The sequence below is a fragment of the Apus apus genome, chromosome 8 (genome assembly GCF_020740795.1).
Source record: "Apus apus isolate bApuApu2 chromosome 8, bApuApu2.pri.cur, whole genome shotgun sequence".
Lineage (NCBI taxonomy): Eukaryota > Metazoa > Chordata > Aves > Apodiformes > Apodidae > Apus > Apus apus.
Genome location: NC_067289.1, coordinates 8,523,775 through 8,544,317, shown reverse-complemented (window position 1 = coordinate 8,544,317; position 20,543 = coordinate 8,523,775). Strand labels below are relative to the sequence as shown.

At 51.3% G+C, this 20,543-nt stretch overlaps 2 protein-coding genes across 6 annotated transcripts in view; both read left to right on the top strand.

Annotated features, from left to right (window-relative positions):
• Positions 1–4,252: 4,252 nt before the first annotated feature.
• Positions 4,253–5,080, top strand: LOC127387784 (RING finger protein 223). Its single transcript, XM_051626559.1, is given in 3 exon segments — positions 4,253–4,665; positions 4,667–4,745; positions 4,748–5,080. Coding segments are annotated over 3 exon segments (825 nt in total).
• A 14,514-nt stretch (positions 5,081–19,594) lies between these two features.
• The window catches only part of PAX3 (paired box 3), a 78,186-nt gene continuing 77,237 nt past the window's right edge, over positions 19,595–20,543 (top strand). For all 5 annotated transcript variants that reach the window (XM_051626863.1, XM_051626864.1, XM_051626862.1 and 2 more), the window contains exon 1: positions 19,595–19,721. In XM_051626863.1, the coding sequence (XP_051482823.1) occupies positions 19,637–19,721 (85 nt within the window). In that variant the 5' untranslated portion in view covers positions 19,595–19,636. The remainder of the gene's footprint in view (positions 19,722–20,543) is intronic.

Below are 20,543 nucleotides of genomic sequence, written 5' to 3'. Positions count from 1 at the left end.
ACAGTTTGTAACCTTTTAAAAATATTACCATCTTCAGACTGGGATAGGGAAGGAAGGAAAAGGGATCCATAAGGAAGACAGAAATATAGGGTTACCCTGCACTGAACAGCCCTCTTTGTGGAGGCCCCACTGAATTCACACACAGACAACTGAGGAGATGGCTTGCCTGAGTGGCTGCCTCATCCCTCTTCAGGCTAGAGTCATTGCTGCTCCTTTACCTCTAATAACTCAATGTAGGAATTATTTTCTGCTATGCCTCACTCTCAGAGCAAACATGTTGCTGTTGAAATGTATTTAAATATCACCAAATGGCAGGCACTGTCAGTATTTTTTGCAGGAGGGAAACATGGCCTTCCTCTATCACCTCCCTTTAATGCAACTCTCTGTATGGCCATTTTAATAATCCTTAACTATTTTAGCAAAAATATTTCCTCTGCATCAAACTGTTGAATAGCAGGTGTCACCCAAGAGGCAACTGATCACCCTGACAGGAGCTGCTGCACCGTCTGCCTGGGAGAGTGGATGGTGGGGCAGCATTTACAGTGCTCCAGCCTGGCCTGTGGCCCTTGCACAGACACTGGGCAAGCCCACAAGACTAGAGACGTCCACTGATTGTTTTAGAGAAGACATCCATGCCCACTCTGTTATCTCTATTTATTTGTGCTCATTTGGGGTATATGCACGTTTGAAAGACAACGACAGCACCTACAGAGCCTTCAACAAGGAGAGTTCACCGTCCACAATGGATTATCCATCTGGTAAGCAGCTTTCCTAGGAATGGCTAAAGAGAAAAGTCTTGCTTTAACCCCCTTCCTTAGCAGTTATGAGGTCTCTAGCAGTGCAGGAGTTCAGAGAAGATGCACTCCTTGGGTGCTTTATTGCATTAGTGTCTACAAATCTGAACCACGGCTTTAACTCAATGTCCCTGCTTCTAGCAGGGTCAGTACAGAAACTTTGGGTGAGCTTCTGAAATCTTATTTGAAGCCTCAGACAGTCAAAGAGACAAGACTAGAGAAATAAATAAAACAAACAAAAAAATTATCTAAATACATTGGATAAAAGTATTTTTCTGAGATTACAGAAGGAGGCTTTTGAGGGCAGAAGTGCTTCCAGAGACCTGACGTGTCCCTAAGAAATTTTCACCCAAATATAGTTTTTTTCTCTCTACATGAAAAGCAGTCAGCATAGAACACATCTCCTAAAATGAGATATGACTTGTAACATAAAGAATGAATTGCCTCTACTGCTGTTGATAAAATCATCCAGAGGTCTCTTTTAAAAGTAACTGCCAAACCAAGCTTGTTTTTCACTGATTTTATAATCTGCATATGAAAGACTTGATCTGGAATGGGACCTCTGCCTGGCTCCTGATTATATTCCCTGAGGTCTAAAAGCAGTAAAACGATGCATGCAGGGCCTGGTTCTACACTCAGTAAGGAATGTGGAAGTAGGGAAACTGCAATGATTCAGCTGGAATTCTTCCAAACTGGCATTCACCAGTGGGAGTACAAATTTAGTCCACATTTTTTGGGGGAAAATAACTGTGAACCAAAAAAAAGGAAAATTTAATCCATTCTCTGTTATCCTTACTCATAAAACTCAGGAATCATACACTCTTCAATTGAAGCAATTTAGACTTCATATTAGGATGAAGGAATCTCTTTCTTGACTCAGCAAGAACTGCATTTTTAGCTAATTGGAGAGTTTTTTCTCAGAATAAAACACCCCGAATTCTCACCCCCATCAGAAAGGCATCCCAGTTGTTAGCCTGTTTTGTTCCAAAATATTTAATATCTAATCAACCCATTAGAAACAAGCTCCTCATCTTCCTTTCCAATATTATAAGAACGAGTGGACCAGCAGAACAGACTATACAGCAGGAATACACTAAGTAACAAATCACTTATCCCTTTCCTTCTAGAGTTACAGTCACCCTTGGCAGGGCAAGTCTGGAAGCTGGCAGCATCCCTTTTGGCAGGCTCTATCCCCTTGTAATGCTGGAGATCCATGCACTGTGTCTCAGTCATTTGGCTTGTTCTGCAGTGGTTCTGTAGATGGCTGTTGTACCTCCTCTAAGCCAGCTCTTCCAGAGGTTGTGGAGTCCTGGTCTGTTGGGTTTCCTTCGTAAGGAGGCTCTTCCCAGTCCCTGGTCCTTCTTGCTCTTCCCTGCACATACTCCTCTTAGCTTACCTTCCCAGAGAAGAGGCAACAGAATTGCACACAGTGCTCACTGCGGGATGGATACAGCAGCAAAACAATGTACTATTTGAAACTAACCTCGAGCCAGAGAAACTGATAGAAATGGTCCCTCAGGCTTCAGCTAGCTATAGATCAGGTTTTAGGTTCACCTCAAATGATTTTTAATTTCTTGTGAGAAGATGCTAAAATTTGTCAAAAAAAAATACATTATTTCCATGTGCTCACTTCAGCTAAAAAAAAAAACAAACCCAAACCCACACTATTTTAATATCTGAATATATGCAATGGTATGACTGCAAAAATCCCCAAAATCTTCATCTGTTTCTCATTCTGAATAAAACTGGTTTAAGCACATATACATAATATTGTGGTCAGAGCAATAGTAGTTTTTACCAATCTGTCTTAAAAAAAATGTCCTTGGCATTTTCAAGGATAAAAACTTGTTCCCTTTGAAGCTGATGAAAAAAATTCTTAACAGATTTAACTTCAGAGATAACCACCCCTATTTTTTTAACCCAACACTACCATGTTTTACTTTATGCCAACATTTCGGTCTATGCTAAGCTGAAAACTTTAAGGAAGTTCTCTCTTTTGCTAGTTATATCATCCAAGGACTCCTGGACAATCTTCAGATCTTCACTGCAATTCAGCAATATATGCCTTTGCATCTTTCCAACAACTCAGTCTTTTTAAACAAGTTTCCCCATCCTGTTTGGCTTTTCAAGAATGCTCAGGGTTCCTACCACAGACATAGAGAAGAAGGCTCCAATCCTGAGGAGGTGAGGGAGCTTCCCACAGCATTTGCAGCACATCACACGGCAGGGAAGCGGGGAAGATCTCTGAGCTGAGACAACTCCCAGTCTAGAGCTGATTTTCCCAAGATGCAGCTTCAGCAGCATGGTAAGGCAATGTGGTGTACCTGAAACAGGGGCCTTACCCACCTAGAGCTGTCCCTGCCCCTGAGTGCATTTTCAGGACTACAAAGAGAAATAAATACTTCTATGGCCTGTGCTGCACCCGAAGACAATGGAGCTACTGCAGACTTCCCTGATGTGACAGAGCAGAATTTGATTTAGTGAAACCTATCAAGCTGTTGAACAGTATGACATTGAAGGCTACGAATGCTTTGCTTTGATTGGTTTTAAGTAAATTGGGCAAAAGCTCTCAATCCAGCAAAGCAATGTCACAACACAAATACAAAACATCAGCAGCTCCTTCTGTCTCTGGCTTCCAGAGTAAAAGAGCTTGTATTTTCCCTATGCATCATGAAAGGAAATCGGGGTGCACGAACGACAAAACATACGTTTGCCAGTGAGATGCGATGTATCGAGCAGATGTTTAACCTGCCACGGTGCGGACCTTCCCCTCTTAACCCTTCCTTAGCAGAGATCGCTGTGTTCATCGGAACGGCTGGTCCTAGCGCCCAATCACCGCGGGGAATCCCCGTCAACTGTTAAAATCAGTGCAACGATTGAAAAAAAAAAAGCACGTCAGGGCTAAAAGCCACCGGCACTTTCCACCTACGAGTGTTCCCCAGAGCCAGAGCGACCCGGGGACTTCGGGGGAAGGCCGGGCCCGCCAGCCCCGGTGGATGCGGCTGCACCGGCCGCCGATCAGCTCCAGCGGCCCCGAAGCACCGGGCCGCCCCGCATCGCGGGCCCGCCGGCTGGGAGAGCAGCCCCGCCGGCCCGGGGAGCAGCCCCTTCGCCCCGGCCCCGCCGCGCTCCTCCCGCCGCGCTCCGGCAGCCGCTCCCGGGGGCGGGCGGCGCCGATCCCGCCCCCCGCCCGCAGCAGCCGCCAGCAACCCCGGCAGCCCCGGCAGCGCGGGCAGCCCCGGCAGCGCGGGCAGCCCCGGCAGCGCGGGCAGCCGGCCCTGCTCGGCCTTGCGTCCCCCCCGCCCTCCCCGCCGGGCCGGGCCGCGCCGCAGCCCCCGGGCGCGGCCAGGAGGCGAAGGGGCCGCGGCTCCTCCGCTCCCCGCCCGCCTCCCAGGCGCGGCGCGGCCCGGGACTCTCCGCCTTTCCGCGGCTCTCCGTCCCCCCTCCGGCGAGATGTTATGGCCGAGCCGACGCAGAAGGGCGGTGTAGGGCAGGGCGGGCGAAGGGAGGAGGATGAGGCGGCGGCCGCCCCCAGCTACGAGGACTACGAGTGCAAGATCTGCTACAACTACTTCGACCTGGAGCGGCGGGCCCCCAAACTGCTGGAGTGCCTGCACACCTTCTGCCAAGAGTGCCTGAGCCAGCTGCACCTGCGGGCCGCGCAGCAACCCGCCGCCGCCGAAGCGGGGCCGGGCAGGTCGGCCGACGGCTCGCTGGCCTGCCCGCTCTGCCGCCACCGCACGGCGCTGCCCGACCACCGCGTCCACAGCCTCCCCGTCAACACCAAGCTGGCCGCCGCCTGCCCGCCGCAGCTGCGGGCCCGCGACCCGCTGCCCCAGGACCGCCTGCCGCCGCTGCCGCCCCGCCGCCCGCCCCGCGCCCGGGAAGCGGCCGCCGCCCTCGCCCCGTCCCCCCCGGCCCCCGCCGGCCGCGCCGGGCCGCGCTCCTCGGGCGGCGGCTACGAGAGCTGCCAGAGCTGCAAGCGGGCGGCGCTGAGCGCCGGCTGCGTGTGCGTCGTCGTCTCCTTCCTCTCCATGGTGGTGCTGCTCTTCACCGGCCTCATCTTCGTCAACCAGTACGGCGGCGACGCCGGGCCCGGCGCCTCGGCCTCGCCATCGCCGGTGGGGCCCATCTGCCTGTCGGTGGCCAGCATCCTCGCCCTCTTCTCCGTCGTCGTCACATGGCTCATCTGCTGGCTCAAGTACCGGCCCGAGGCGGCGACCGGCGGGGCCGCCGCCAACAGCACCCCGCGGGGCCGAGCTGCCGCCCGCCGGAGCGACACGTAGCGCCCGCGGAGCGGGGCCGGGCCGGGCGGTGCGGAGCGGAGCGGGCTGGGAGGGGAGCCGGGGTCCGCCCCCCACGTGCCTCGTGTGGTGGGTGTGGGACCCTGCCCGGCCGACAGGCATGTGGGCAGCGCGGGGAGCGGGATACGGGCGAGGCCGCGTCTCTCCCGGGTGTGACGGGCCCGCTGCTTCTGGGCGCGGAGGCTGCCCTAGTGGCGGGGGCGGCAGCGAAGGGCCCCGGCCCTGCCACCGGGACCGGCCCCGGCCCCGCCGCGCTGGGCTCTGCAGCCGGGCTGGCCCCGGGGCTGCGGCAGAGCCCGAGGTGGCGGGGATGATGGGCAGGTGACGGGGCAGGTGACGGGGCAGGTGACGCGGCAGGGGCCGCGGGCGGTCGGGCCGCCCGGCAGGGCGGGGCTGGCTCCTCGCCCCGGCAGGGGTGGCTGGAAGGGCCGCCCGGGCAGCCGGGGCTCCCGGGCTGGGGACGCGCCGCTCCCCGCTCTGCGCTCCCTGATGCAGAAGGACACACGCTCGGTTCAAGAAAACTGTCTTACTGTTGCCCCCACCTGGAAGATAACTGGGGAGGATCACTGGTTAGGAGCAGAACAGGCTCACGGTATTAAAAGCGGTTTGTCTTTTCTCTTTTATGAAGTTAAACGAGTACGTATAGAAGAAGCTGTAACAGAAACGTATTATCTTGAAGGGACTGAGACAGAGTTTCTCTACAATGTATTGAGGTCGGTTTTGTTATAATTTTATTAGAAGGCTATCAGGCCCTCTGTTGGTTGCTTAAAATAAGCTTTATTATTTAATTATTCGAAGTTCTCATTTAATGTGGGAGACTGAAACACTACCTTGCACACTTAAAACGATTTATGGAAGATAATTTCATTAATGGAGCTCTAAAACAGAGCTAAGAGACTTCTGTGGTTGAGAGTAACATTTCACTGGCCATTGATTTAAATTTTTACACAGTGAGAAAAGCCCACATTAAAATACAGACTTTCAGCATCACTGTAAAAGTGGAATGCAGTAGCATAATCTGTGTGTTGAACATTTACCTTCAGTCGAGGTAGCTGCATTAAGATGATGAGTTTCCCTCTTGGTAAGTTTCTCTTCTGTGTTATGAGTTTCTGTAAAGACCAGGAGAAAGTGGGTTTATTCAGTGACACTGGAATAACAAACAAGTATTTGAAATGTGGCAAGATGCTCATAATATGAAGTGGAAAAACATTGCCATGCTGCTGGTTTTGTAGTGTATTAAGGAAAGCACTCTATATAGATATTGTTCTATGTTGCAGGATAATTCATTTGGTGCCTGAATTTTTTAACCTAATTAGTTGTTATAATCTATTCTATTTGGAATAAGAAAATGCTGCTTATTCCATGTTTCTACAAAGTACTGTAATGGAATGAAGTAATTATTTTCGTGCTTAACAATTCAAGAATTTTGAAAGTGATCTTTTAGTATGTGTATTTTGCAAGCTGTCTGCATGATATTCTGACAAGTATCTTCTTAATAGACCTTTACTTGACCACTTCTATTTATCACAAGTGCAAAGGAATTTACTCTGTAGAAATGTAAAGACAACAGGTGAAGACGTGTGATGTGTTTTATGACTGCACACCTGATGTGTACTGTGCATTGTTTTGATTATCACAAATCTGTGAAAAACCACCCCCTGATGTCTAAGCCCCTCAGCCCCCAAACCCAAGCAGTATTTATAGACTCTGTTGCGATGGACAGTTTGTGGAAGCAGTGTGTGATTTTATTTTTTTGTCACTTAATGTCTATGGAAAAAGATCCGCACCAGCCTTTTAAAGTCATGTATCATAACATAAAGGCCCTGAGGAGATAAATTACTGGGAACAACTGTGGCTCTGACCGTGGTGGTTCGTGTGTTTAGACCAGTGTTTTTAAACTTGGAGTCGCTGGTTAGCCATGGAAAAGGTGTATGCCTCCTAAAATCTGGCCTGACCATTAGCCCCTGTTGACTTCAGCAGTAGTTGTGGATGTTCTGCACCAAAGAAAATCATGAGACTTTTATTTAAGCATCTAAATGAGAATTTAGATGGTTGACTTCAGGTACAAATATTTTAAAATTTTGGCCTTAACCTACTTTGTTCTTCAGTTAACGCATCTGTAAAGTTTGATAATAGTGTTGACCTACCTCACAGGCAAGATGTGAGGCTTTATTTATTGAAGTTTTTAAGAAATTGGAGATCCTTGAAGAGAAGGTGCTATAGAAGCGAAAGTATTATTATAAATGATACTATAGTAAGAATAAATATATGTAAATTAATGGACATAAAAAGCAGCAATGTTTTCTAAGAAAAATAAATATATAAAATATGTACGTGTGTACATCATATGCACCAATCTATGATTCACCTGTTTGTGCTTCTGCTGTGCACAGGCAGCCTGTCAGCTTCTCTGTTCCATCAGGTGAGCTCCAGGACCTTGCACTTCAGCTGAGCCCAGCCAGCCCTCACTGCTGCACCTCTGCCTGGTGTGCTCGTGCCGAAGCTAGCTCCGGGTGCTGGTGGAGCTCAGCTGGAGCTCACCACGTAGATCTTGCTCCGTGGTTGCTCCTGCAGCCCCTCTGGCTGCAGTGAGACCCCTGGATGCGGCAGCCAGCGCTGGCTGGGCGAGCTGGTGACTTTGCACCGTGTGACTTGGGTGTGTTTGCAGGAGCTGCAGTGGCAAGGGAAGCTGTCACGTAGCTGTGCCCTGAAATACTGATTACAGTTAGAAATGTGCGCTCCATCTTTTCTTCTTTCCACATCGTAGCTTTATTCTTGCCTTTTCTCTGTAAACAGTATTTGCCATTTTGACTAAACCAATGTTTTCAACTGGGATCCATGGACTACTTCTAAGGGATCTGCAAAAGGTAAGTAAGAATAAGAAAAGCAAATCAATCATCAGAAGCTTAAATTTGTTACTTGAGGGTCAACTTTAAAAATGTTTAGAGGTTGGCACGTTACAAAAAGTTGAAGATCACAGGCCTAAATGGGATTTTCAGGCTTATTCACAACTGAATGATCATATTACATATCAGGTTCCTACCCATATATTTGAAAATGTTTCAGAGCCAAATTGAAATGGACAGTCTGACCACATGCCAAATCCTGCTCTCTGCTTATGCAAATTTTGGGAAACTCCACTGGTTTCAAGAGTGTTAGTCTGGATCCACATCACAGTACCAGTCAGAATAAATCCTGCATAGTCTATGTCTCTGGCTACTGTAGAATCCCAGTATTGTATTTGTATTTTGAGTTCCTTGAAGAGTACAGATTGCTTGTCCAAAGCCAAACGTCGCTCAAGTTTCAGTAAAAAAAATTAAGTAAAATACAAGAAGGATAAAATCTGTGTGGCTGGTGGTGTTTTATTATTTTAACTATTCCATGTGAAACACTTGTGTTTTCTAGTTGGTTAAAAATGCACAGATAGGCAGCTGAAGGGGTATGTATCAGTTAAACTATCCACACGTCTTACAGGAAAAACACGCTGCTTTGGGGCACTCAGTGGGAAAGCAGGGAAGGCAGGGTGTTCCACAGCACTGTGGGGAAAATCGTGGGAAATAGAAGCTGCTGAATTTTTTTAATATTTTTTTTTTCCTTTGTTCTCGGGTTTATTTTTTTTTTGCTGTGCAACATTTCTCTGCATTTCAGTCTGGGGCACAAGCAGCTACAGCCAAGAAATGGAAGCACCAGGAAAATAAAGGCCTGAAGCTTCCTCAGGAATTTTTTTCCTTCTGTGAGATCGCTGGCTGCGTGAACTCTGAAAGACCTGCTTGGTTTCCAGTTGTGCCAGAAGATTTTCAGCTCTGTGCAGCACTTATCTTGTATTCTACGTGAGAGGAGCATACTGGACTCCAGGCTGGAAGATGAGATGGAATGTTTGGTTCGTGGTTTGGAACAGGCTGCCAGGCATCAGTGGTATTAGTCCCAGAGAGGGAGAAAAAAGGCAGGAGGGCAGAAGTAGGAGGGCAGAACCCAGCCTACCATGGGGGGCAGTGATGTACTGTAAACTGCTTTTCCATCTTACCTGGGACAGGCGGCTGTCATCTCTGCCTGAGGAAATTCCTCACCGGAGCTAACTGCAGCCACAGGGTAAGCTCAGCACATGCTGTTTGCAGGGAGCTTCTGCGTTCCGTGGTGCACAAGCGCTGCGTTTGACTTCTTTCGCTTTGCCCTTCCTAATAACTTGTGCTCAGCAGTTACGTTTTTTTAAAGCACAGTTGCCTTTTTGAAACATTGTTACTTTCAGTGCTACAATGTAGAACTGTTAATTTCTGCTTTCTCCTTTTAAAATGTCTCTGGTAAATACTGCAGCTGCAGGGAAGAAATTATATTCTTCTTTTCTGCATCACGAGCCCACGAGCAGTAACTCACCATACAATGTTAATTTACGGAATGGCAGATACTCATCTTTTGAAGGGCAAGTTTGACAGAAAAAACACTTGAATATTTCATAAATGCATGAAAGGAAGAAAAACCTCAGTTATATAGTTGGGTTGATTAAAAGGCCTGAAGAGGAGATACTTCTGTGTTCTTTTATCTTGCAGAAGGCAACATAGCAGTTACTCTCATATTCACAATCACTAGATACATACCACAAAGCCAAATAATAAAAAAAGTAGCAAAGAACAGCGGATACTGAGTCATACATCCCTGCAAGTCAGATCAAAGGGACTGGTAGTTTGAGTCCAATCTATTTTTGTTTGGGTTGAACCAGCATTTTGGAAGCACGTTTTGAAAATCAGGCTCAATAATAGTATTGTGGGCTGAGAACATGAGACACCATTTTACTTCGAAAAGCGGGTTTCTGTCTGCATTTATACGTTGAAGAATAGAAAAAAAAAGAAAATCTTCCTTTATTTCTTATACATTATTAAAATCTGGTGGATCAGAGGTGCATATGGATGCCCTGTTGCTTCTGACCTAAGCACACTTCTGTTATAGCTCAAATTACCATTCACAGGGATTCAGGTTTGCTTACATCCTAAAGTAGCTTGTTGTGTATAACCCTTTGTATAAAATGTATTTTGCAAATGATGGAAGAATGAGTTGCCTTTGTGCAAACAGTTACCACAGACTGAAGATTATGGGTGTAGTTATAGGGTTAAAGTGGATTTTCGGTTGAAATCCTACTTCAGAGAGTAATTCCACTGGAGTGGGAAATTTCAGAGTTGTGTGAACTACAAGTTTCTCTGGAAAACTGTGTGCAATCATGTAGTCAGTCCTGGTGCTGAAAACATTTACTAGGGAGAACAGTTGTGAATCCCAAGAAGTGTGATTGCAGCTCCCTTGCTTGTGTTCATGCCCGGCAGAGTCCAGAGTCTTTCCTATATCCGTGTGTTCTGTGTCAGTGAAAATTTAACAGCTGCTGAAGAAGATTATTTAGGTATGAATGTGTACATCATGCAGAGGAATGGTTATTAATCATACTGACCTGGAGATTTAAGCATGAACAGTGCATTATTAATAAGGTGTGAGATATGGTTATGGACACGATATTGAGTATCTAACATTCATTAGAAAAAAATGAGTAGGAGAATTGTTCGACTTGGTCAGAGCTCTTGGTATGTGTTTAAATCCTCCTGAGCTTAATAGTCCTTTTCCTTTTGTTACAGACATTTTGTAGATACAATGTTCTTGTCTGTTCTGCTGGTCTAAAGAATATGCTCCATCTCACTGAAGTTAGATAATTTTGTTAGCACATTTTGTTGCCAAAGAAAACTTTAAAATTTGTTTGCATTAACCTCTGCTTATTTAACCCACACCAGAGGTGGCTCCCTGTCAGTTCCTCCTTGGTGCAAGAACTTCACACAAACATTACAAATTTGTGTTACAGAAGGGTCAAGGTCTTTCATGGCTATGAATTCTAATGTTTCTGAAAGGTATTTAAATTTGGTAACTCGCTTTCATTAAAGCTAGAAAACCCTGCAGCTTATCCTGCTTATGCATTTTGCCTGGATGTGTGTAGAAATGGAGATATTTAAGAGAAATGCTACAACTGTGTTAAGAAAATGGGGTTTATGTCATGGGGAAATACATATATTCATACTAGATGTATTAAACTATGTTGATCTTTGATCAATGCAGCATAAAATCCTTTTGCTTATGTCAAAGAGAATGGGCAATACTAGCCCTTCTTTTGGCATGTATTTGCTCTTACTAAAACCAGCCAAGTCTGAAACTGGCCCCACAGCTCTGGCCTGAGCTGATCTCACGTGCTTCTCACATCCTGCAGATCTTGAGATTTTGGATCGAGGTGATTGGAATCTCTCTCTTCCGAACAGCTTCAGCTGAGAAATACCTCAGCTATTTTAAGGAGATTTCTATGGTAAACAAATATTGTGAAATTGATTTGTCTCATTGGCTTATGAAACTTGGAAGGAATAGCTTGAAATCTGTTGTTATTGCTCTTGTTGTCGTTGCTGTTGTTATTATTATCAAGTCCCCAAAACTACTCTTGATTTGTCATTAATCTAAAGCTTAACACTTCAACTCATTACAGGTATATCATCCAGATATAAGCAATTTAACTCTATTTTGTCTAGAGGGTTTTTTAATCCATTTAGCAAAATCTAACCATTCAATTTAAGTTATTGTTTTGTTGTCTTTTCATTAATAGTGAATAGCAATAACAGCATCTGCTTTGTGGAGGAGATTAATGACTGAAATTTGATAAATATGCTTGCAATATAAATTAAAATTTGCTTTCCCTTAAAATGGGAAGAAAGAGACTTTTTAATTATTTAGAACATGTGGTGATGAGCAATAATTCCAGTTTGACTTCCACATTGTGAATAAGGGCTCATTACTTGGCCAGGTAGTATTAGGAGACAGAAAAAATATTCTGTCAAAACAGCTGCAACTGTTGCAGGCTTTGAAGTAAATTAAATGAAACTGTAAAAATAGAATAGGAACCATACCTTCTTCTAGTCAAGTAGTAAACGTTTCTCTCTGAGAATAAATATAGATTTTTCTGTCTTATCTCAGTGTCACAATCGTATGGAAGATAGGTGACATTCCAGTTGTTCTGGAAGTTGCTTCTGCTTCCTTTCTGAAGGAAAGAGAGGAGTATCCCTTTGGTACCGATCAGTAACAGTATTCTTCCAGATATTAATTGATCATGTTGCCCCCCCCCACCCAAAACAAATCCAAAAAACCCCTCACAACAAACCACAAAACAAACAAACAAACAAACAAAAAGCCACCCAAATGTCTCTATTTTCTGTGGGCAGTTGTTTCGCTTTGCCCAAGGCGAAGCATCAGGCCGGACTCCCCGCAGAGAAGCGGAGCTGCCCAGCCCTGGAGGGCTGCTCAAAGCTCCCCCCGGAGGGCACCACGGGCCTGTGGTGAAAGGGCCAAAAACCCCCCAGATCTTGCTCGGTGTTTTACTTAACCCGGCAATACCGCGGCGTTGAAAATAAGCGCCTGGCACTAACCCGAGCAACGCTCGGCGGCCGGGGAGCAGTATCCTTTAATTTCGGCGTGAATGGGTCGGCGGAGCGGGAGGCGGCCGGAGCGCGGCCCCGACAGCCCGCTCTGGGGCCGGGCGGCGGGGATGGGGCCGTGTCCTGCCGCCCTCCCTCCGGTGCTGCCCGCGGCTCCTCCCGCACGGGCAGAGGAGCGCGTTCCCCGCACAGCCCGCAGCCGCCGGCACCACTGGGGCCCCTCTCCGGTGCTGTCCGCTCCCTGCACGGGCATCGCTGAGGCCGGAGCCCGCCCTTCTCGGCCGGCGGGACTCTCCTCTTTCTGGCTTCCCCTCCTCCTTTATTTTCCTGGTGGATTTATTTTGCTTCCTTGCTGTCCTTCCTTCCTTCTTGATATTTTCTTGCTTGCTTGCTTGCTTTCTCGCTTTCTCGCTTTCTCTCTTTCTCTCTTTCTTTCTCTCTTTCTTTCTCTCTTTCTCTCTCTCTCTCTCTCTCTTTCTTTCTCTTTCTCTCCCTCTTTCTCTCTCTCTTTCTCTCTTTCTCTCTCTCTTTCTCTCTCTCTCTCTTTCTTTCTCTCTCTCTCTTTCTCTCTCTCTTTTCCTTTTCTCTCTTTTCCTTTTATTTCCTTCTTTCTTCCTTTCCTTCTTTCTCTCTCTCTTTTCTTTCTCGCTCCCTTTCTCTCCTCCTCTCTTTCTTTCGTTTTTTCTCTTCACAGATTTTCATCCATTCATCTTTAAACGAATAAGTGATGAAATCATATAGCTGCGGGCGAAATACCGATTAATGAATTCAATGACTGTGCCAGTAGGGCCGCTTCCCCCTCCTTAATTACAGCCTCACTGATGTTGGATGGAGAGCGGGAATGAAGGTCGCGAGTGATGTTTGGGGATGGAGAGCTGGGTGTTTGCCGGTGCCTCGATACCTGCTGGCAGACCCGGAGTGGGTCGTGCAGACCACGCGTGTTCCTTCGGAACAAATGGATGTGACCCGCCTGGGGTCCGCAAAACCCTCCTGGTCTTTTACTGAAGTAAAACTCCCGGTGGAAACCTATTGCGGTGGAATTAATAATCACTGTTGCTTTTACGAGTAGGTAGCGAGGACTAGACGCCTCGTTTTGAAATGTGGCTGGTAACTACGGGGGAGCTGGGGAAAGGAGATGCGAATTTCCCCTCCCGTGGGTGAGACACGCAGGTGGGCTGGGGAACCCGGCCTGGCCCTCCCTTTCGGGAACACGGCGGGGTGTCACCTCACCTCTCGGATTTGAATCCGAAATTCGATCGCCATCTCTAACGCCATAAATAAATGACACGCATCTTTTCCTCCCGTCTCTTCGAAGGGGAGGAGCGGCCCGTCCTCGCCACCCTGGCCCGCAGGAACGAGCCCCTGGGCTCTGCCGAACCAGGGCCCGGGGAAGCCCGGAGCTCACACACCGACCCCCTGTCCCGCAGACCCGAGACCCCAGAGGCATCCCTGTCCTCGTCCCAGCAGCCGTGTGTTAGTGTGGAGTGGCAGCTGCAGTATCACTTACTGGAGGATCTGGTAGTAATCAGAAAGGTGAGGAGTTAGTGAAATACATGTTGTATTTATTGCCATTTTACAGGGAGAGAGAGAGCGGCCCGTGCCGCAAAGAGACCCATTTGTGGGGTTAAGTGTTTCGGCCTTATCCATGGGTAGCCTCTCCGGACTACGAGGAGGTGGATTTCGCCTTTCCTGGCAACCACCTCGCAGTCCGGGGCACGGCCCGGCCCTGGCCGAGGGAAGATGCCCCCGAAGAGCAGACCTGGCGAGCAGTAGAGGGGGCTCCCCTCGGTGTTTCCTCCCTCGGGGCCCCGCAATCCCTTCGACTCGGGCAGTGTGACTCCGGAGCGGTCCCCTGCCTTGCCTCAGGGGTACCTGAAGTGGTGAGGCGAATCTGGGGTGTCCTGTCCCTTGTTCCTGTCCTTACACTGAGCCTCCTCCGGTACCGAGCCGCCCCTCCAGCTCTGCGCCCCGCACCGAGGCCTTCTAGGGCTGCCAAACCTGCTGTGACTGTAAATTAATGAAAACGCACCAACTCAAACGGGAAAGAAAAAAAAAAAAAAAAAGAAAGAGAGACAGTGCTGAGACGTGCTGATGGGACATAAAAGCGATGGAAAAAGGTTCAAAGCTTTCGGTGATGACTTTTCAACCTTTATTTATGTGCCTATTAATGCAATATCCATCATGGAGATATCCATCTTTATCCTTTCAACTGATATGCTGGGAATCAATTGGATATGCAGATTACATTTCATAAGTTTCCAAATGTTAATCTGCCCGGCCCTTCGCCGGTAATTTCTTTTTTCGCCAAATAGTATTATGTTTCTGCGGGGAAAAAAAAAAAAAAAAAAAAGAAAAAAAGGAAAGAAAAAAAGAAAAGAAAAAAAAAAAGCGCGCCCTTTAAACAATTAATGTCAAGGCTACTTGTCTCGACATGTTTACTAATGGTCGGGTCCGCTCCACCGTCGGCCCGGGGCCTTCCCGGGGCACCGGAGGGGGCTGCGGGCGGGCGCGGGTCCTGCGCCCCGCAGTGCGGAGCCTGGCCAAAGCGGGGGCGGTGCCCGAGCAGGTGTTTTTCCCTCCAAAACTGGGGGCATGCTCTGGCTTTCTCCCGGCGCCTCAGGACGGCCTGCCCAGCGACCGGGGGAGCCCTGCACGTCCCACCGCCTGGCCGTGCTTCCCTGCTCCGGGGAGCTGCGGTGGTTCTTCCTCACATCCCCTGGATCCACAGGTAACGTCCCCGGACACCTCTGGGACCATAAATGGGGAGAAAGCGATATGCAGAAATAGGGCCTGGAGAAACTTTCCCTGGGAGGGCTCCATCGGCGGAGCTGTAACCGGTCGTTTCTCCAGTGTCGCTGCATGTGGGATGTCGCAAGGTGCCATCACCTCCCAGCCCCGCTCCGTCTCCCCCCGCCACAGCATTCCCTGCTCAAATCAGAGGATTTATTAACCGTTCGTATTACTCTAACCCCCAAATTACTAGATCTTTATGGAAGTTTCTCTTCTTCGACGTTGTACAAGTTGCTGTTGTACGAAGGTCACCCTCGTACAGAAAAGTCGATACTGGTTGATTTGCCTCTGGTCCGCGGCAGCGCTCGGACCCCCCTGACCACTCCCACCCCTCTTTGCCACATCTAGCTCGCGACACGGGCGAACCCCCTTAAAGCGGAGCACACGCTCGGGATGGGCCAGCGGTTGTTGGGAACCCCGCGGCCTCCCGCTCCAGCCCCGCCGCGCACACGCTCCCCGCAGCATCCTCTGCCCGCACCGCCGGGCGCCGGCTCTCGGGGCTCTGCCCTGCCCGGGGGCCGTGCGACCCCCCCAGACGCACGAACCTGCTCGCTCTGGAGGATGGAGAGAAGGAGGAAACCTGTGTGAAGAGAGGTGCCCCAGGCAGCGGGGGAAACTGAACGGGCCAGTCCCGGGGCAGCCCCACCAGGAACCTCCAAACCGCAGGTTTCTTGAGGGGTGTTTATGGCCAGGGCAGCGGCAGCGCAGAGCATGAACCTGAAATCACAGGCGCCCACACATGAGTCATGCCAGTCTTCTTTTTCCTTTTCCTTTTATTTTTCTTTTTCCTTTTCTTTTTCTTTTACTCTCTTCTTTTCTCTCGCTTTCTCCCTTTCTTCTATTTCTCTCATTGTCTCCCTTTCTCTTTCCTTTTCCTTTTGTTTTTCCTTCCCTCTTTCAAGTACACCTTGCTATTTACTAAGCTGTACTCCCCTCTCCTTTTCACCTCGACTGGAAATAGTTAGGCAGAGACTCCCCGCGAAATCCTTCTCAGAAATTAAGTATGCGCACAAACCCGGAAACAGTATAATTGATTTCTTTCTAATAGAGAAGAATCCAGTAATGTTATCGCTCAGAAATTATTGCCTGTGTTCCTAATAGCTCTAATTTTCACTGTCCATTTGATGTGCTGCAGGTTTAATATAGAGCACTCACTAATCCAATTAAAAATGCACCTGGCCTGGAAGAGCTCTGTAATTAGCAGGAGCATTTTTAGCTATTTCCACTGGAAAACCGTGAAATCAACTCTGCTGGCATAAAGGATTGTAATATGGGGGTGGGGGAGAGGAGGGGAGGGAGGAGCGGGGCCAGACATTCGTGCCTAATCTTTTTCCCTTGAATTTTTAACAGTTTCCGTGCGGAAGGATGCGGCTGCTCCTCCTCGGTATCTGATAGCGCAGGACGAGACTAGGTGGGTTTTATACTGCTCTCCCCTCCCGCTCCCAGGACCCCGGCCCAGGAACCTGTCTCGGGGGAGCGGGGCTCGGCTTTGGGACTGCGGGGTGCTCCAGGGCGGCGGGGTCCCCCGCCAACCCCGCGGGGCCAGGCGCGGAGCGGTAACCGGGAGGTGCTGCAGAAAGCAGCGACAGCAGCTGAGAGCCGCCCCTCCCGTCGCGGGGGCGCGCCCAGGCCGCCCCATCCCCGCTGCCACCAGCCCTCGGCCTCCGCGGGAGCGGCCGCGGCTGCGGAGCGCCCGGAGGGGCTCCCGGCCCCGGGCGGCGCGGGCCCGGCGCGGCGGGGAGGGCAAACACCCGCGCACGGGGCCGCGAGGCGCTGAAGAGGGGTGGGTGGGAAAGTAACTCACAGTCACTGCCAGGCCCCTCTGTCGCTGCCGGGCGAGGGGCTCCGCGGGTGCGGGGCCGTGCGGTCGCCTTTCTGCCCCCTCCGCGCCTGGAAGTGGGCCAGGGCCGGGACTGGCGGTGCCCCCGCGGCCGCGGTGGGCAGAGTCTCTGCTCCACTCTGGGGGACCGGGGACTGTCGGGGGATGTTGCCCGCGTTCCCGCGCCTCACTTCTCCCCGCCGCCTGTTTCCCAAGCAGGAATTACGTTTAAATAGCCTTACCCACTGCCTTATTTTTGTGTGTGTGATTATTTTTATTTGTACTGTTTTTTAGTTAATAACGCTTCATCCGTCTTCCTTCCTCGAGTGAAATACGCGTGGTGTGAGAGGTATCTTCGGCACCTTTAGCGGGGGAGGTGCGTGCCGGGACACCGCGTCTGCCCGAGCCGGCGGGGCGGCCGCCCCAGCCTCTCCCGCGGCCGCGCTCCGCTGCGCGGTTCCTGCCGGGACTTTACCGGGATAGGGGTTGCACAGAGCTCGCTAGCGATTTTCTAAAAGCTTCGGTCATCGTGGTGCTTTGCAAAACGCAAAAGCTGCGTAAAACGTACCCAGACTTTTATTGTCACGCGAACTTTTCTTGCCGACCTGCGATTTTCAGAGTATGTGGGAAGCTTTCCTAAGCGGAGCCGGCGGCCGCCGCGCGCTCAGGATTTGGGGTTCATTTTTCTACATTTAAAGAATGACGGAAACCGCTAGGTTCGGTGGCCGGGCGATGCAGAGAGCAGGACCAGGGGCCGGAGCATCCAGGCGTGCGGGGCACACGCGGCTGCTGTGCCGCAGCGGGAGCGGCGATGCCGGAGCCGTCTGCGGGTGCCTCCATCCCGGGCTGCCGGGTGCCGGGCCCGCCGGCAAACTCCGAGTTTCCCCGAGCGCTTCTTCCTTTCCCTCGGCGGGTGGATTCATTTATTATTCCGGCTCCTCATTTCTGCCTAAAAAGCGCGGACCCCCGCCCTCTCCGGGGCCGGTACCAGCCCCGAAACGAGCGCCCGGCCCGTGAAGGAGAAGCGGACTGTGAGACCAGAAAACATTGTTTCCCTCATTTCAAATGGGGAAACCTGAACGATTCTCATCCTTTTGATTGATTAAGGCCCTGAATAACTTGAAGATCGGGAGTGACAGTTACTGAATAGACTATTGCAAATAAAGAGCACTGTGGAAAGCTGGGCTGGCACTTCAGAGTGTAAAGGAGGCGAGTTTGCTGGCACTTACCAAGTTATAAATAAAAGGCCATGCACAATAGTACCTTCTTTAAGGACAGACAGTCTTTACAACACTCCTGGCGTCATATCCTGCTGTGGTCACTTCAGCTCCTAGGCAGACTTTACCTCTTTTATTTTTCCAGCAGTTTAGTTTGAATACTACAATAAATTCCTGGGAACAAACGCTTGTTAGTAAGACTTTAACACGCACCGCCTCGCATCCACACACACCCGCATATACACACTCACGCACACGCATGTAATGCAGGGACACATTCGTCCCACAGATTTTTTAAAAGCAGAAATCCCCACGGAGATCTCAACTGGCAGTTATCCCTTTCAAAACCTTTAGCACCATTTTGTCCAGAGGTGTTTCTTCTGGACGGTGAGAGGTTTTGGTATAAAACAGATAAATAGAAAGAAGAAGCTTTTTTTTTTTTTTTAAGAAAATAAAAGAAAGTAAAAATTAAAGGGAAAAATAAAGTTGTTCCCTCACCACCACCTCTCTGTCACTTGTGCTCGGAGGAGCAGAGCTAGGAGACAAAGAGCTTTATAGGCAGCGTGGCAGAGGCTGCGCCTTCGTGCCTGGCGGGGCAGGTAGCGCCGGGCGAACACGGGTCCCCACGGGTGCGAGGTTCGGGCCCCCTCCGGCTGGTGCTCCCCTTCCCGGGGCCGGGGCGGCCGTCGAGGTACGGAACAGTTCCCCGCCGCAGACGTTTTCCTGCCCGCGGCCAGAGGACCCAGCACTACTCGGCCAGCAGGGACAGCGCGGGGCCGTGCTGTGCCGAGCCGTGCCGAGCCACGACGGGCGGTGACTCTCCGTGCCATGCCGGTCCCGCTGCCCCCGCGGCCCGGGGACGCGGCGGAGCCGCTGCTCTCGCCCAATCAGCAGGGGCGGAGCGGCCGGGCCGGGCCCCGGCGGCCAATCGCGGCGGCGCCGGGACGGGGACGGAGCCGATAAATGCTCCCGGCCCCGCGGCCGCTGCTCCCCGCCGCACCGGGGACCCTACCACCGCCCCCCCCGTTGCCCTCCCCCGCAGCCCTTCCCCTCGCGCAGCCGGGCTCCGGCCTCGGCCCCTGCCCTCCCGGTGCGGGGCAGCGAGGGTCACTGAGAAAGGGGCAGTGGCGGAGCTGCCTCCTCCCCGCCCCCCGGCGGCATCCCCCACCCCCTCCCGGGACCGCTCCTGATTCGGTGGGACCCGCTGACAGCTCGGATCTCTCCTAGATCAGCCCTCACCTGGATATAACCCCGCCGGGCCGTCGCCGCGATGACAACTCTGGCTGGAGCTGTCCCCAGGATGATGCGACCCGGGGCCGGGCAGAATTACCCCCGCAGCGGGTTCCCGCTGGAAGGTAAGGCCGGGACCGGGCTGCTCCCACTCGGAAAAGTAGGAATTGGCCGGGATGAAGCTGGTCCACCGGAGCAGGGAGGGCTCCCGGACAGCCCTCACGGTTCCCAGCCCAGCGGTCAGAGCCGCCGTCCCCCCGTGTCCGGGGGCGGTGCGGAAAAGCCCCGCAACGGGCCGGCGGCGCTGAGCCCGCACCCCGAGAGCCGGCAATCCTCTCCGGCCAGCGGGAGCGGGGGAACCGGCCGTGATGTCGGTGGCGCAGCGGGCCCCGAACCCACTCTTCAGCGGAGTGAAGGGCAGTGATTTGGAGAGCCCGAACTTAGGCAAAAGTGGCGAATAAAGTTACAAAAAGTATTAAAATGAAAGCGAGCCAAACGAAATCGAAAGAGTCTTTAGCAACGAGGGCTTGTCCCTGGCGGGCCGGGCCCCTGCAAGTAGTGGTTGTTCCTTCGGGCAGCGGTGGTACGAGAGCCCCGTAGCACCGGCGAGCCCCGCAGGCCCCTGGCCAGGGCAGGACGGGCCTCCGCGCCGGCTCCCACCGCTGCGCCCGGGGAACCGAGCCCGGGCCGGGCCCGAGCCGCCCGCGGGGACTGCCGGCTTCCCGCACCGGTTACTCCCTTCTCTGCTAGAGCTGGGCAAGCCCCGAAAGGCGGCTACGGTGCGAATGCAACAGGTGAAGCCGCCCCGCCGCCTTCCCCTGCCCGCCGCGGTGGCAGCGCGGGGCTCCGCGGGGAGCGGGGGGCCCCGGGCGCGCTGCGAGGCGGCTGGGATTGGGGGGCAGGGGGCGGAGAGCTGCTTTACAGAAAAGCAACGACAAAGAGGGGAA